This window comes from Antechinus flavipes, chromosome 3 (assembly GCF_016432865.1).
Source record: "Antechinus flavipes isolate AdamAnt ecotype Samford, QLD, Australia chromosome 3, AdamAnt_v2, whole genome shotgun sequence".
Taxonomy (NCBI): Eukaryota; Metazoa; Chordata; class Mammalia; order Dasyuromorphia; family Dasyuridae; genus Antechinus; species Antechinus flavipes.
Window position 1 is genome coordinate 583,290,579 of NC_067400.1, and position 14,043 is coordinate 583,304,621.

General features: G+C 50.9%; 2 protein-coding genes across 2 annotated transcripts in view; one reads left to right on the plus strand and one right to left on the minus strand.

Annotated features, from left to right (window-relative positions):
- Window positions 1-5,238, plus strand: part of HSPG2 (heparan sulfate proteoglycan 2) — a 164,904-nt gene extending 159,666 nt beyond the window's left edge. The window contains 8 exon segments of the mRNA XM_051988303.1: window positions 155-277; window positions 584-634; window positions 1,177-1,252; window positions 2,117-2,195; window positions 2,741-2,811; window positions 2,970-3,053; window positions 3,219-3,322; window positions 3,672-5,238. Of these exon segments, the coding sequence (XP_051844263.1) occupies window positions 155-277; window positions 584-634; window positions 1,177-1,252; window positions 2,117-2,195; window positions 2,741-2,811; window positions 2,970-3,053; window positions 3,219-3,322; window positions 3,672-3,844 (761 nt within the window). The 3' untranslated portion in view covers window positions 3,845-5,238.
- A 1,428-nt stretch (window positions 5,239-6,666) lies between these two features.
- On the minus strand, window positions 6,667-9,841 carry LDLRAD2 (low density lipoprotein receptor class A domain containing 2). The gene is made up of 3 exons (XM_051990832.1): window positions 9,745-9,841; window positions 8,866-9,309; window positions 6,667-6,947 (listed from the first exon to the last, which is right to left on the minus strand). The coding sequence occupies exons 1-3, from the start codon at window positions 9,839-9,841 to the stop codon at window positions 6,667-6,669; spliced, it is 822 nt and encodes a 273-aa protein (XP_051846792.1).
- Window positions 9,842-14,043: the final 4,202 nt, after the last annotated feature.

The following is a 14,043-nucleotide window of genomic DNA, read 5'->3' on the forward strand; positions in this document are numbered from 1 at the left end:
CTGGTCTGTGTCTTCCCTGGCCCCGGAGGGCCCTGGAGGAGAGAGTGAGCTGGGGGCCGGCCCCAGCCTCTCTGAGCCTCCCCGTCTGAAACAGTCGCACTGCCGCTCCAGAGCACATGGCACCTGCTGCCAATCTCTGCCCCTTTCCCCTCAGGAGACCACTGCGAACATGCTGAGCACCCTTGCCTACTGCCAGAGCCCTGCCTTCACGGGGGCACCTGCCAGGGTGCCCGCTGCATCTGCCCCCCTGGATTCACTGGGCCTCGATGTCAGAAAAGTAAGCCCCCCTTCCGTTCCCTTGCCCCCCGCCCAGACTCACTAATTTAGGCTGCCCCAGCAGAAAGAATACTGCATCTGGCTTAGAGAAGTGGCCCCTCGGGGGGTCTTGCTAAGTCACCCACCCCTGGGCTTTCATGTCTAAGAATGAGGGAGCTGGACTAGACACTGTCTAAAGTCTGTTCTAGCTCCAGAGACTTGTTGGTTTTGTCCCCGAGTCTAGACTTCTTAGCTTTGGTCTCCAAGTCTAGACTCAGCGGGACAAATGCTGAGCGGGTGACTCACACCTGGGCCCTCTTTCCTCCAGGCCGAGGTCCTCCCGAAGCTGACTGGCACCTGGAGGGCAGTGGAGGAAACGGTAAGTGTTCCCACAGGACAAGCATCTGGGGATGCCCAGGCCAACGGAGAGGAGGAGGAGATGGTCCCTCTGTGCGCTCTGTGCGGGGCTTCTCCATCCCTTTCATCCCGAGCTCTCTCTGGCCTCAGGACCCCTCTCCCTCACACCCGCCCCACGAATAGCCGCTTGAGTAGGCAGCTGTGATCGGGCACAGAAGAGGCTGTTAAGGGGGCGCATCTCTTGGCACATGACCAGACACTGGGCCAAGCCCTTGGGTGCAGAGGCCTGTGGACTCTTGGGTAGAGGGTTGGGGGTGGCAAAGGGATGAAGGCTTATGAAGTTTAGAAGCAAACTGTCCCAAGTGGAGGGGCCCGCGTGCGCATGGAGGCCAGGGCGGGCCTGAGGGCCTGAGGCAGAAGTTGTAGGCAAACCTCTTCCCCTAACAGGGGCCCAGAGCCCTTGAAAGTGAGACTGGGAGTCTAGAGAAATAAAGGTGCCATAGGATGACGCTTGGATCCTATATTTTTTCATTCCATCCACCCATGTCTCCTTTCCCTCCCAAGATGCCCCTGGACAGTACGGAGCCTATTTCCATGATGGCGGCTACCTGTCATTCCCATACCGGGTGTTCCCTCGGAGGTAAGGCTTCTGTGCCCTTCCCACGCCCACGGGCAGGTTACTGATTTGTCAAGTTTTGTGAAAGGGGCTGTTCTCGTTTTCTTATTCTCTGCTCTGGCGTCTCTGGGAGGACAACTACCCTACATCTGAGAAGAGGAGAAAAGGAGTTAAAGGGGCACAGGGCATGAGGGAGTCTCGTGGGCCAGTCAGGTGTAGTTCAGGGCTATCAAGCTCAGCTAGAAACAAGGATCACTTAAATGATGAACAGAAGCAGCTACACCCAAAGAAAGAACACTGGGAGATGAATATAAACTGCTTGCATTTTTGTTTTTCTTCCCGAGTTATTTTTACCTTCTGAATCCAATTCTCCCTGTGCAACAAGAGAACTGTTCAGTTCTGCAAACATATATTGTATCCAGGATATACTGTAACCTATTCAACATGTAAAGGACTGCTTGCCATCTGGGGGAGAGGGTGGAGGGAGGGAGGGGAAAAATTGGAACAGAAGTGAGTGCAAGGGATAATGCTGTAAAAAATTACCTGGCATGGGTTCTGTCAATAAAAAGTTATTATAAAATAAAAGAAAATATATAATAAAAAAGGAAAAAAAAAAAACAAGGATCACTAAGTATCCGTGAGCCTCCCCGTAGGTGCATAATGACTTCAGAAACCCCATATGGGACTTTAGCTATCTTCTGTTACATTTGGTTTTATTAAATATTTTCCAACTGCATTTTAATCTGGTCCAGGTAGTGACCGGACTTTGAGTCTGAAAACTGAGGCTCAGCTTTATTTCCTCCTCTATAAAACAACCAGATTGGACGGGAGGGTCTCTAGGGGGTCTTTTAGCTCTCAAGCCAATGAGCTTCTCTCCTCCCTGTCCAGCCTCCCCCATATTCCAGAGACCATCGAGTTGGAGGTTCGGACCCACACTCCCAACGGCCTCCTGCTCTGGCAGGGCGTGGTGAGCAGGCTGGGGGGCTCAGGGCTGAGGGCGGCAGCTGGGGGGAGCAGAAGAATAACCTCTTCTCATAAGGTTGTCAATTCCTATGAAACTTTTGGCTATTCAGTTCAGCAAAGCAAGTATTAAGCCTTTGTTGTATACAGAGCACCGAGCACCAGGCCAGGTTTCGAGAGGAAAGTCCTGTGTGCATTGGACTTGGATCTGAGAATCTAGTAGGGGATATGACAATCCAGTTGATTCCAAAGCCTTTATTAAGCACTTTTGGTGTACAAGACAGAAGGCTTGGGTAGGGGAGTGGGATGGGGCTGTTCGGGTACCTCATCTGTAGGGGCGGGGCTGGCTGATCTGGCTTCTGAGGTCCCTGCAGGTCTAAAACTGATCCTGTGAAAGCACGGGGGACTGGGAGGGCTTCCTGGAGGAGGTGGTGTTTGAACTGGGCCAGAAAGGAGGGGGAGGAGGACTCCCGCTGGCTAAGCAGGGCTTGGAGGGCAGTACAGCCTGGGAGGGTCTTCCAGCCTCCAGAGCAGCTCTGGTTTCCCTGGCAGGAGGCCAGAGAGCAAGGATGGGGCAAGGACTTCATCAGCCTGGGGCTACAAGACGGGCACCTGGTCTTCAGGTGAGTTCCCCGTGCCCGAATGTCATCCCTCGTCCACACGTGGTCCAGTTTCTTCCCCTGGGCCCCTCCGCCAATCCCTCCCAAAGAAAGGTCGGGGTCTCCCGGGGCGGCAGCAGAAGGCTCTCGCTTCCGGCTGACCCTCATGCCCTTGTGTGCAGTTACCAGCTGGGCAGCGGCGAGGCTCACATCGTCTCTGAGGACCCCATCAATGACGGCGAATGGCACAAAGTGACGGCCCTGAGGTAGGTGCCGGGGGAGGGGGAGGAGAGGGGGGGGCAGCCCGGCGTCCGCCCGGGCCCCCAAGCTCTGCTCCCCCTCCCCGGGGCACCGGTGCTGGGAGGGCTGGTCCTGGGGGAGTGGGCAGCGAGGAGGATGGGATGGGGCTGACTGACCCCTCGTCCCTGCAGAGAGGGCAGGAGTGGATCCATCCAGGTAGATGGAGAGGAGCTGGTGAGTGGCCAGTCTCCCGGACCCAACGTGGCAGTCAACACCAAGGGCAGCATCTACATTGGTAAGCCGCGCCCTTCTCCCTGTCCCGGGGGGCAAGGGGAGTCATTCAGCAAATGTGAGAGTCAGGCCACGGAGGGAGCGTTCTGTCTGAGAGTGGGGGCCCGAGGGGGGAGGCCGCAGTTTGGGGGACAGCGCACAGGAAAGAGCCCAGACTGAGGTCCTAGTGTCAGGGCAGCAGCGTTCAGATCCCCGGGGCCTTGGGTGGCTCTGGGATCTCGGCCTGTTTGTTCCTGAGTGGAATGAGGGGGGTCCCTGCAGCTCTAAGGCTCTTCCTCACGGGCGGGGGCCGTGGGGTGCTGGGGGAGCAGGCGGCTGGGTCCCTCCTGCTGATGAGCCTTCCTCCCTGACAGGTGGGGCCCCCGACGCAGCGACGCTCACGGGAGGCAGGTTTGAGGCGGGCATCACGGGCTGCATCAAGAACCTGGTGCTGCACTGCGCCACTCCGGGCGGTCCTCCCCCTCAGCCCCTGGACCTGCAGCACCACGTCCAAGCCGGGGCCAACACCCGCCCCTGCCCCTCCTAGACACCTATGCAGACTCCTGGGCCACGCGCCCCTGGATAGGACGTTATTGATGATTATATTATTATTATTATTATTATTTTGTAAGAAACAAAGGCAACCATCATGCTTTGCTGCTACCCGCCTTGGGGCTGGGCTGACCCTGCCCCTTGGGTTGTCGGGGGGACAAAGCCACAGGGTGAGGTGGGAGAGGGATGGGCACTGAGGGATGCCGTGTGCACCCCGAAAGCTAGCAGAATCCTTGCAATTTCAGGCTGGGCGCAGGAGGACCCCCACTAGCTAGATCCTCTGCAAAGGCAGAACCAGGGGGCCGTAAGATGCCCAGGCCAGGTCTGGCCCCAGGACCCCGCTCCTGTCTGCCCTGCGCCGCCTCTGGGGTACAATCTCCCGCTGGGCGTACAGGAGAATGCTCAGTACGCCCTTCTGCCTCAGCTTTCCTTCCCTGCCACATACCCGCCCCGCAGCTGAAGGTTCCCTCTCGTCCTTGGCCGGCTTGGAGACTCCTCATTTCTCCTCTCTGGGCAGGAAATCCCCTTTCCACCAACTCTCTGGCCAAAGCTGACTCCTCTTCCTAGCCTGGCAGATTCTCAGGCCCTCTCCCCCAGCGCCAGCCCACCACGTTCCCCATTGCTCTGCCATGCCTCTTTCCCCCCAATGCAAAACATTTACGAAGCACCTACTATGTGCAAGGCCCTGCGCTCGAGGCTCAGGGTCTCTGCCCTCCAGGAATTTAGTCTAGGGGATGAGGAGGACGCTGAGGGGAGGGCGCCGGCCCACCACAGGCCCTCTCTGGCCCTGCATTCTGGTCTCACTGAGTCAGTCTGTTCGCCCGTGTGCCCCCAACCCACGAGCCCCCACGGCTGAGAGCTAGCCCACCACTTTCTCTCGGCACCAGCTGGATGACAGCCGTCTACCCAACAGCTCAAAAAGGGTTTGTCCGAGGCAAAGCCCGGGCCGCGACTCCGGCACCCCCGAGGCCGGCTGAGAGCTGGCTGGGCTCCCCGGGAAGCGGTCTGGCTGGGTTGGGGGGGAAGGTCAACCATCTGTTGTTGCTGTGGCGGGGGAGTACACAGGAATTGGGAGACATGGGGGCACTAGCTGGGGGTGGGGGGGACGCCAGGAGCTTGAAACCGGCAGGAAGGAGACGAGAGCTCCGGACATCCAATCTAAGGGGGTGTAGGAGGCCCAGGGTGGGAAAAATATCTCCTCCTGCCCCAGTTTGGATGGAAGCGAGGTCATGTCTCTTCCAGTCTGCCCTCTACCTCTGGGGCCTGGCACCCTGCAAGTCCCCCTGGGGGCCTTCCGAGGGGCGAACAAACCAGGCCCCTGCCTGCTGTGAGGGGATGGGAAGGGGCTCCTCCTGTGGTCTTTGTCTTCAATAAAAGGTGCTACCCCCAGTCGGGTGCCTGCCATTGTGTCTGGGCCGTGGCCTTCCATCCAGAGGGATGAGCTGGGAGTTCGCGGGAAATCACCCACGTAAAGCACTCTGCAGACCCAAAAACCTCTCTAAATGTTGGCAAGATGGTGAAGGGAGTGCTAAAAGTGACATCAGAGGGTCTGGGGGAGGGAATCTGGGGGCTTCAGGTCAGCCCCCTGCTCCCGAGGCCGGAGCTAGAGGGAGAGCCCCCCCTGCCCCCCAGCTGCCCCCCCAGGGGTGACCCGGCCTGAGCCGAGGCAGGCCGGCAGGCCCAGGGAGCAGCGGGCGGTCCCCGGAAGCAGTTTGGCTGCCCTGGTCCTGGCAGGGGTCCGGCCTGGGGGGCAGCAGCAGCAGCACCAGAGGAGGCCCCCCAGGGCTCCCACAGAGCCCAGCAGCACCAAGGATGCCAGCAGAGTCCTCGGAGACCCTAGGATGGGAGAGACACCTCAGGCCGGGCTGAAGCCCGTCTTCCTCCTGGGCCAACTGGGCCCTGGGACCTGCGGGGAAATGGGGCAGGTGTGGATAGGAGGGGCCCTGGTTCCCCGCCCCCGGGCGGCGTAGAAGGGGGCCGAGGGCCAGGGAGCTTCTGTCTACCTGTGGCTGATCCCTCCTGGGGGGCAGGCCCCCTCCTCTGGGGCTCACTGCTGCCGGGGTCCGGGGGCCCTCCAGTTGTCCTTGGGGCGGCCTCGGTCACAGCTGGAAACACAGCATCTCGGAGCTGGAGAGGATACCGCGGGGAGGCGGGGGCCCAGGGGCTGGGGAAGCCGAAAAGGGCTTCGGACTGGGACTCGTCAGCAGACTCGGGTGTGAATCCTAAATGAACGAATGGATGGGGGAGAGGGGGGCTTTTACGTGCTTACTGTATACCAGGTCCTGTGCTAGACATTGGGCCCTCAAGGTTATAGTCTAATAATGGAAGACGATATATAGAGGGTCTACACATAGACAGGGATGGCTGGGCAGCGAACTGCCTCGCATCTTTCCATTTACTGAGTAACCAGGGACTTTACCTTTGTCATTTAACTCTCTGAGCCTCAGTTTTCTCCTCTGGAAAATGGGGATGATAGTTCCTCCTGTGGCGAGGAAAGCTTTTAGTAAACAAAGTGTTAAAATATCATTTAAGACCGCTGAAGGGGAAAGCCCAGAGACTCTTCAGGCTGACCTCTCACATATCAAAGCAGGGGCTCTTTGTGATTCTGATCTAGAGAAACACACCCCCTTCCCCCCCAAGGTCCCGGGGCCACTCTTGGAGAACTGTGAGCTAGTCCACCCCTCATTTCAGAAACAATAAGACCCTCAGGGTAGGTCCCAGATTCAACTTTGTGTCCCAGCTCCAAGTCCATCCCCCTTTCCTGGGCGTCCGTGTTTCTTCCATCTCTGGGGACCTGCGCTGCTTCCTCTGTCTCCATCAGAGAGCAGTCAGAGAAAAGTGTTTCCTAAAACTTAGAGTGCTGTAGGAGTGGGGGCTGCTTAGGCCCGGCGGGCCCTGCCCGCAGCCAAGGGAGGCCCATGCCCGCCACTGACCTCTGCAGCTGGCAGGGGGGGAGGACGTCTGGTCACTGCCATCCCCGCAGTTGTCGATGCCCCAGGGGTCACACACCAAGCTCGGGGGGATGCACTTCTTGTTGCGGCAGAGGAAGTAGAAGCCGGGGTTACAGGGAGGGATGCTGGAGCCTGGGATGGGGACAGCTGGGGCAGAACCCCGGCCCTTGGTAAGACCCTCCGAGCTGACAAGGACTTTATTCTAGCCTACACTCTTTACATTTGGCAGAGGGGGAAACTGAGGCCCACAGCCTAGAACAAGGTCACGCAGGGAGCAGGGGAGGTTCTGTCCACACAGACTCCCTCCCTCATTCCTGTAACCCTTCTTTGTCCCTTAAGGGAGAATTTCGGCCATAGGCCTTCTTATTCTAGCCAGCACTCCTTTCACATTCATCTATCAGCAAGTGCCTACTATTTGCATCTGATAGACTCTTGAATTGCCCACCTTTCTGCTCCAGGGAGAGGAGGGGAAATAGGGGCAGGTAGGAGATAAGCATTTATTAAGCACCGACTTTGGGTCGGCTATTTCAATGAAGTGCTTTACAAATATCTCTTTTGTTACTAGGAAATCTGCTCCTTGAGATTAGCTCTGAATGACAATGACCCAGTTACTTTGACCTTCCTAACAAGGAAGTCAATTTTGGCCACATTTGCAGGAAAACCAGATTATTTTTTTTTAAATCTGAGAAAAGACAAGCCCCCCATCCCATAGCTAGGGGGAAGGAAGGAAGCCCTGGAGAGAGGGTCTACAAATTTACAAAATTATAAATCATGTTTCTGAGGAGTATTTTAGTTCTTACACTATAACCTTGGGAGGAAGGAATTAACATTTCCAGATGAGCCAGAGGAAGGCCAGAGTTCAAGTTATCCAGCAGGGCTGGAAGTTGAAGACTATTCTGGCCTTTTTAATATTTTTCTACTCACAACCTCTTTTCACAGAGAAATTTTTATATGACATTGGGTATATAGCTATATAAAATAGCTATACAAGTCAAACATTTAGTGATAGTAAATCAGCATTTGGTGACCCCCACATTCAACAGTTTTAAGAAACCCGGATGCTTTTGGGGGGGGGTTCAGAAGATTCAGATCTGCCCCCCCCCTGGGATGATAGCATAAAAGGTATGTATGAAAATGTGGGAGAAGGCAATTAAGAATGCAGGTTGAAGCTAATTTTATGGGGATGATACAACTCCTCTTAATTATATTGGTTTGTGTTCTTTGAAAGAATTCAGGCTGATATTGTCCAACCCAAGCATTTATTTGGACATCCCCCTAGTACTATAAGCCCAGAAGAATCAGACTGACAAAATCCTCCCTTTAGCCACTCATCTGCACATGGTTTCCCATAAGGAGAGGAGATGCAGGATTCTCAAAGTGAGCATCACTACCACTCAAGGTCACTGTTCTTGGAGCTGAGAAAAAGAAAATTCAAAGAATTTGTCCCACCCTGTTGAGGGATTATCATATGCATATCTCAGAGCTCTATGGATAGCTCTAGAGACTTCAGAGGTTATTTTACAGAAAAGGAAAGTGAGACAGAGAAGTTAAGGGACTTGCCCAAGGTCACTTTGGGCAGGTAGTAAGCCCAATTAAATGTTTACTTTGGGGTTTGGGAAGGGGGAAAGTATTAACTTGGAAATCATATAACAAGAGCTCTAGAGATTGGTGTAATGGGAAGAATGCTGGGTTTGCAATCAACGTGACAAGAGGAGCCACAAAACTCTCAGCATTCTCCCTCAAAGTCAGAGAGTGTTTCGGGGCTCCCCCTGTCAAAAGGACTTGACTTTGGATCCTATTTCTGTGACTTCTGATCCCTACAAACCTGTTCATTTTTCAGTCTACAACCTCCTGATCATCTGGTACAATTGTCATTATATAAATAAATTGCATGCTTGAGAGCTTAGGGAACTTGCCTAAAGCAGAAACCTTAGGAGCTAGAGCTACCGCCAGTTCTGTGATCCAATCGGTACACTTTCTGCTGCCTCCTCCTGAGCTCCCCCCATCCTACCCCACTTTCTCTCTTACCAGGCCCAACCCCACCCCTGTCACCCCAACAATATACCTAATCGGAATGAAGTGAAGTCCCCAATAAAATCCACCCTGGGCTGCCGGCCCCTTGTCACTAGGCGCAGGCTCAGGAATCTGCCTGTGGACAGGACGGGGCCCGGGATGGTCAGTCCACATAGCGGGCCCCCAAGGGGGGGACCCTCCTTGGCTGGCCCATCGTAGAACTGCAAGGAGGAGCCAGTAGTGCAGGGAGCCTCTCTCAGCTGGCTGGGCCCAGTGGGGTTTGGCCAGGGTAGCTCGGACGGAGGAGGCTGGGTGAGGCTGTATACCAGAAAGAAGCGGAACTGGAACAGGACTCTGTCCTGGGGGGATGCAGCCTGCACTGTGAGCCAGCAATCTGTCTCAGCAGCCACAAAGTAGAATTTCTGGGAATCTGGATGGGAGCGGACAATCATCCCATCGCCGTGCAGTGTCTGGTCACAGAAATCCACCAGACTGACTAGAGAAGAGAAAATACAGGGGAAGAGAATGGGCTTTCTTAAGATTCAGGGTTACTAGGGCTGAGGATCCCAAACACCTCGGATGTTGGGAAGACGGGAGCAGAATAGGAATCGGAGAGAGCACTAGGGACCAACTTTACAGCATTGTGCATCCAGCTAGTCTCTAGGTGGGAGGAGAGAGTGGGGAGACTACTATACTTCTGTCAGGAGACTCGGAGTTCTGCAAGAGCCCATCATCTTTGCAGAAAGGCCTTAACCAAGGAAGAACTCCCGCTCCCACACAGAGGAAGAGCAATCTCCAAGGCCCCGATGGAAGGGTCTCCATAACACCCAACACAACTTTATCTCAATCTCCTTTTTGGGCCAGCTCAAGCTAGAGTCTCAAGGGAAGGTGTGGGGATGGGCTCTGAGAGTTAGCTTCACTAGTTACCCACCTGCTTCCATGGCTGATGCTATCAGGATGAGAGCCCCCAGCAAGAGAAGACTCAAGGGAAGACCCAGGAAAGGAGCCCTTGGTCTGAGGCAGGCCATCTTGCGTTTGTTCCCAGACTGCTTTTGTCCCCAGGTCAGTTGGCCAGTGCCCAATCCCCTGAGACACGGCCAAGCTGGAAGCTTCAGGTAAAGAGAAGCTCCTTTCTGCTCTGTCCAGTCCCAAAGTGAAGCCGGTGAAAGAAAGGGTGAGGAGGGGGAAGCAAGTCCCTGTCCCTAGCCTGGAATCCCCAATGGTCTCTTCTTGCTTCCTTGAGCTTCTCTTTCCTTAGGGTCAGGATTGTGTCTTAGAGTTGCCATGGAGATTTGGGGCAGATTGAATGGGAGCGCTGGTGGGAAGGATGAGCTTTTACCCCACCACCCCCACAGGGAGTCAGGGAACTCAGATCCTGTTTGGCACAAGTTTCTGGGAAGGGGACTCCTCCTCCACAGTCCTGCTGCTGCCTTGGAAACTTGAGCAAGAAGAATGGACTGTCCAGGGAGGTCCTGGCACAAGGCTCCCAAGCCTCACTTTATTAGACTGAGTCTGGAGAGACAGCATCAAGTGCTATTGAGAGCATTTGGGAATTTACTCCAAAGAAGTCAATGACAACAAGAAATACCCAGAAATTTCATAGCAACGCTTGCAGACTTGTAGAGACAGAAACAAAGCGGGTGCCCATCTACTGGGACTAACTAAGCAAGGTTATGGTATATGATGCTGTGGGAAACAATGGATATGATGGAAGTAGAGATTTACCTGGCTTGATGCAAAGTGAAGTCGGCAGGACCAAAGGAGAACATATGCATCAACTATAACCGAAAATGGAAAAAGCTGCAATAATGAGCAAATGGAATGCTGGGAAATGATGATGACCAAGCTTTGTCCCAAAGAAGAAATGAGACAGCTCCTCTCTGTTTCTTGAGACAGATAGCACCCAACTTGGAGACAGGAAGATCCAGCCTGACACTTACTAACAAAAGGTCATTTTTGACCCTTTAATCTGTCTACCTCAGTTTCACCATCTGTAAAATAAGAATAATAATAATGGCACTTTCCTCCCAGGGTGGTTGTGAGAATCAAAGGAGATAATATTTGTAAAGCATTTTGCAAACCTATATTGAATATGCAAAGCACTATTATATAAAAGTTAACTTTTATTATTATTCTTTGTAGAGGTCGAATCTATGGGTGTGAAACAATATGTAAAATGTAAAACTTTTTTAACAGGTTGACTAGTTTCATTAAGCTGAATTCTCACTCTCTTTTCATTCTTTGTCATAAGATAAACGATGCTCTCGGGACAAAGAGGGACATGATAGAAAATATAGATAATAAAAAATAAGAATATCAATGAAAAAAATTTTTCTTAAAGAAAAAGAAAGAGAGAAAAGATGCAGAGGAAGGGAGGGTGGGAAAGAGAAAGAGAAACATACTTTGGTCCCAATCCTGGCTCTGCAGTAGTTTCTTAGAAGATTAAGAGCCAAAAGAAGCCATTAGAGATCAAGTGGTCCAGTTCTCCCATTTGGCAGATGTGAAAACTAAGACCTAAAAGTCAGGAAGTGAATGGCTCAATTTTTTTCTTTCTTTTTTTTTTTTTATTTAATGATTACTTTATAATGACAACATTATTCCTTGCACTCGTTTCTTTTCCTATTTTTTTCCCCCTCCCTCCCTCCACCCCCTCCCCTAGATGGCAAGCAGTCCTTTATATGTTGGATATGTTGCAGTATATCCTAGATACAATATATGTTTGCAGAACCGAACAGTTCTCTTGTTGCATAGGGAGAATTGGATTCAGAAGGTATAAATAACCCGGGAAGAAAAACTAAAATGCAGATAGTTCACATTTGTTACCCAGTGTTCGTTCTTTGGGTGTAGCTGCTTCTGTCCATCATTTATCAATTGAAACTTAGTTAGGTCTCTTTGTCAAAGAAATCCACTTCCATCAAAATATGTCCTCATACAATATCGTTGTCGAAGTGTATAATGATCTCCTGGTTCTGCTCATTTCACTTAGCATCAGTTCATGTAAGTCTCTCCAGTCCTCTCTGTATTCATCCTGCTGGTCATTTCTTACAGAACAATAATATTCCATAACATTCATATACCACAATTTACCCAGCCATTCTCCAATTGATGGGCATCCAGTGAATGGCTCAATTTCACAGGAATAGTGAGAAGCAGAAGTGATATAGATGACTCTAGAGGGAAAGTGAGGCAGATGACCTTGCATAGCCCTCCCTCACTTCAATCCAATTCACTTGCATGTCATGGCATTCCCCTCCCTGGGCTCCTCCCTGATTGTCATTATCCTCTTCTAAAACAAAGGACAAAAAAACAATCTTGTTCTCACTACTGAGTATCACCCCTCCTGACCAGCATTAAGAGGCAGTGCCCTCCTACTAGTTAATCCATTCAGTCCTAGAATTCCACCCAGGTTACATTGTCCTGAAGGATAAGAAAAAGAATGAGAATTCACCTAACTAATTGGTCCCAGGCTCCATTTTCTATCCTATGTAGCTATGCAGGAGAGTTTTATCCTGTGGCTCTTGGTTACTCCCAGCAGCTCACTTTCTACCTCTTGTTCTTTGGCAAATAATCTCCAAATCAATAATTGAAATCATTATTATTGGAAAGAAAATTTAAATTATCTACCCTGTGGCTCCACTCACAAATCCTGGGACTGACTCCAAATCCCCCTGGTACTGAGGTCCTGGGTAACTAGGTACCATTAGGAAAGAAAGTCTGAAACACTGGACAGTCCTTTGCCAATGTCTTCCATGTCATGCAATCAATTCCAAAGTTCTTTAGAGACCTTGAGAATGTCCTTGTATCACTTGTAATGTCCGTAAGAGCCAGCCTTGTGTGAGTTCTCTATAAAAAGTCTTTTAGAAAAATATACTTTTGGTATATGAACGTTACGGAATATTATTGTTCTGTAAGAAATAACCAGCAGGATGAATACAGAGAGGACTGGCGAGACTTACATGAACTGATGCTAAGAGAAATGAGCAGAACCAGGAGCTCATTATATACCTCAATAACGCTATTGTATGAAGATGTATTCTGATGGAAGTGGATTTCTTTGACAAAGAGACCTAACTCAGTTTCAGTTGATAAATGGACAGAAGCAGCTACATCCAAAGAAAGAACACTGGGAAATGAATATAAACTGCTTGCATTTTTGTTTTTCTTCCCGGGTTATTTATACCTTCTGAATCCAATTCTCCCTGTGCAACAAGAGAACTGTTCGGTTGTGCAAACATATATTGTATCTAGTGTAATGCCAGAGAAACTGAGGCAGGAGAGATTAGAGGGTTTTATGGGAGAGTAAGATTGACTGGACAGAACTCTCGTCTCAGATTATCCAGTCAGAGATAAGTATACTGGGACCAAGGAATCCTCAGAGATAAGTATACTGGGACCAAGGAATCCATATTGGTCCCAGGACTGGAGGATCCAAAGAATCCAGGGTCCAGGATACAGCTGTCACACGCCATTCTCCAGCCATGAATGGAGGAACCCCAACTTCTTAAATACCTTTTTGGAGACAAAGAAGAGAAAGGGAGGGAAAGTTTTTATCAGGGAGGGGAAGCCATAAAACCCTAAAAAATCCAGAGACAAAGAAGTAAAGATATTGTGGGTTATCTTGGAATATTCTAAAGGAATATTGTAAATCCTTGAGGAGACAAAACAGTCAGGAATCTACTCTTTTAACTTGCTAATTTATAAGAGATTGAGACAGAACAGTTAAGGAAACTGAGACAGGGAAACTGAGTCAGGACAGTTAAAGAGAACTGTGGCATAACACTAGGATATACTGTAACTTATTTAACATGTAAAGGACTGCTTGCCATCTGGGGGAGGGGGTGGAGGGAGGGAGGGGAAAAATCGGAACAGAAGTGAGTGCAAGGGATAATGCTGTAAAAAATTACCCTGGCATGGGTTCTGTCAATAAAAAGTTATATACAAAAAAGATTAGAAGGGAAGCAACAAACTGGGAAAACATCTTCACAGTTAAAGGTTTTGATAAAGGCCTCATTTCCAAAATATATAGAGAACTGACTCAAATTTATAAGAAATCAAGCCATTCTCCAATTGATAAATGGTCAAAGGATATGTACAGACAATTTTCAGAGGATGAAATTGAAACTATTACCACTCATATGAAAGAGTGTTCCAAATCATTATTGATCAGAGAAATGCAAATTAAGACAACTCTGAGATACCACTACACACCTGTCAGATTGGCTAAGATGAT

Coding starts and splice junctions, on each gene's coding strand:
- LDLRAD2 (XM_051990832.1), bottom strand. CDS start 9,841: ATGGCCTGCCTCAGACCAAGGGCTCCTTTCCTGGGTCTTCCCTTGAGT. Junction 9,310..9,744: donor AGCATCAGCCATGGAAGCAG/GTGGGTAACTAG, acceptor TCTCTTCTCTAG/TCAGTCTGGTGGATTTCTGT. Junction 6,948..8,865: donor CTTCACTTCATTCCGATTAG/GTATATTGTTGG, acceptor GTTCTGCCCCAG/CTGTCCCCATCCCAGGCTCC.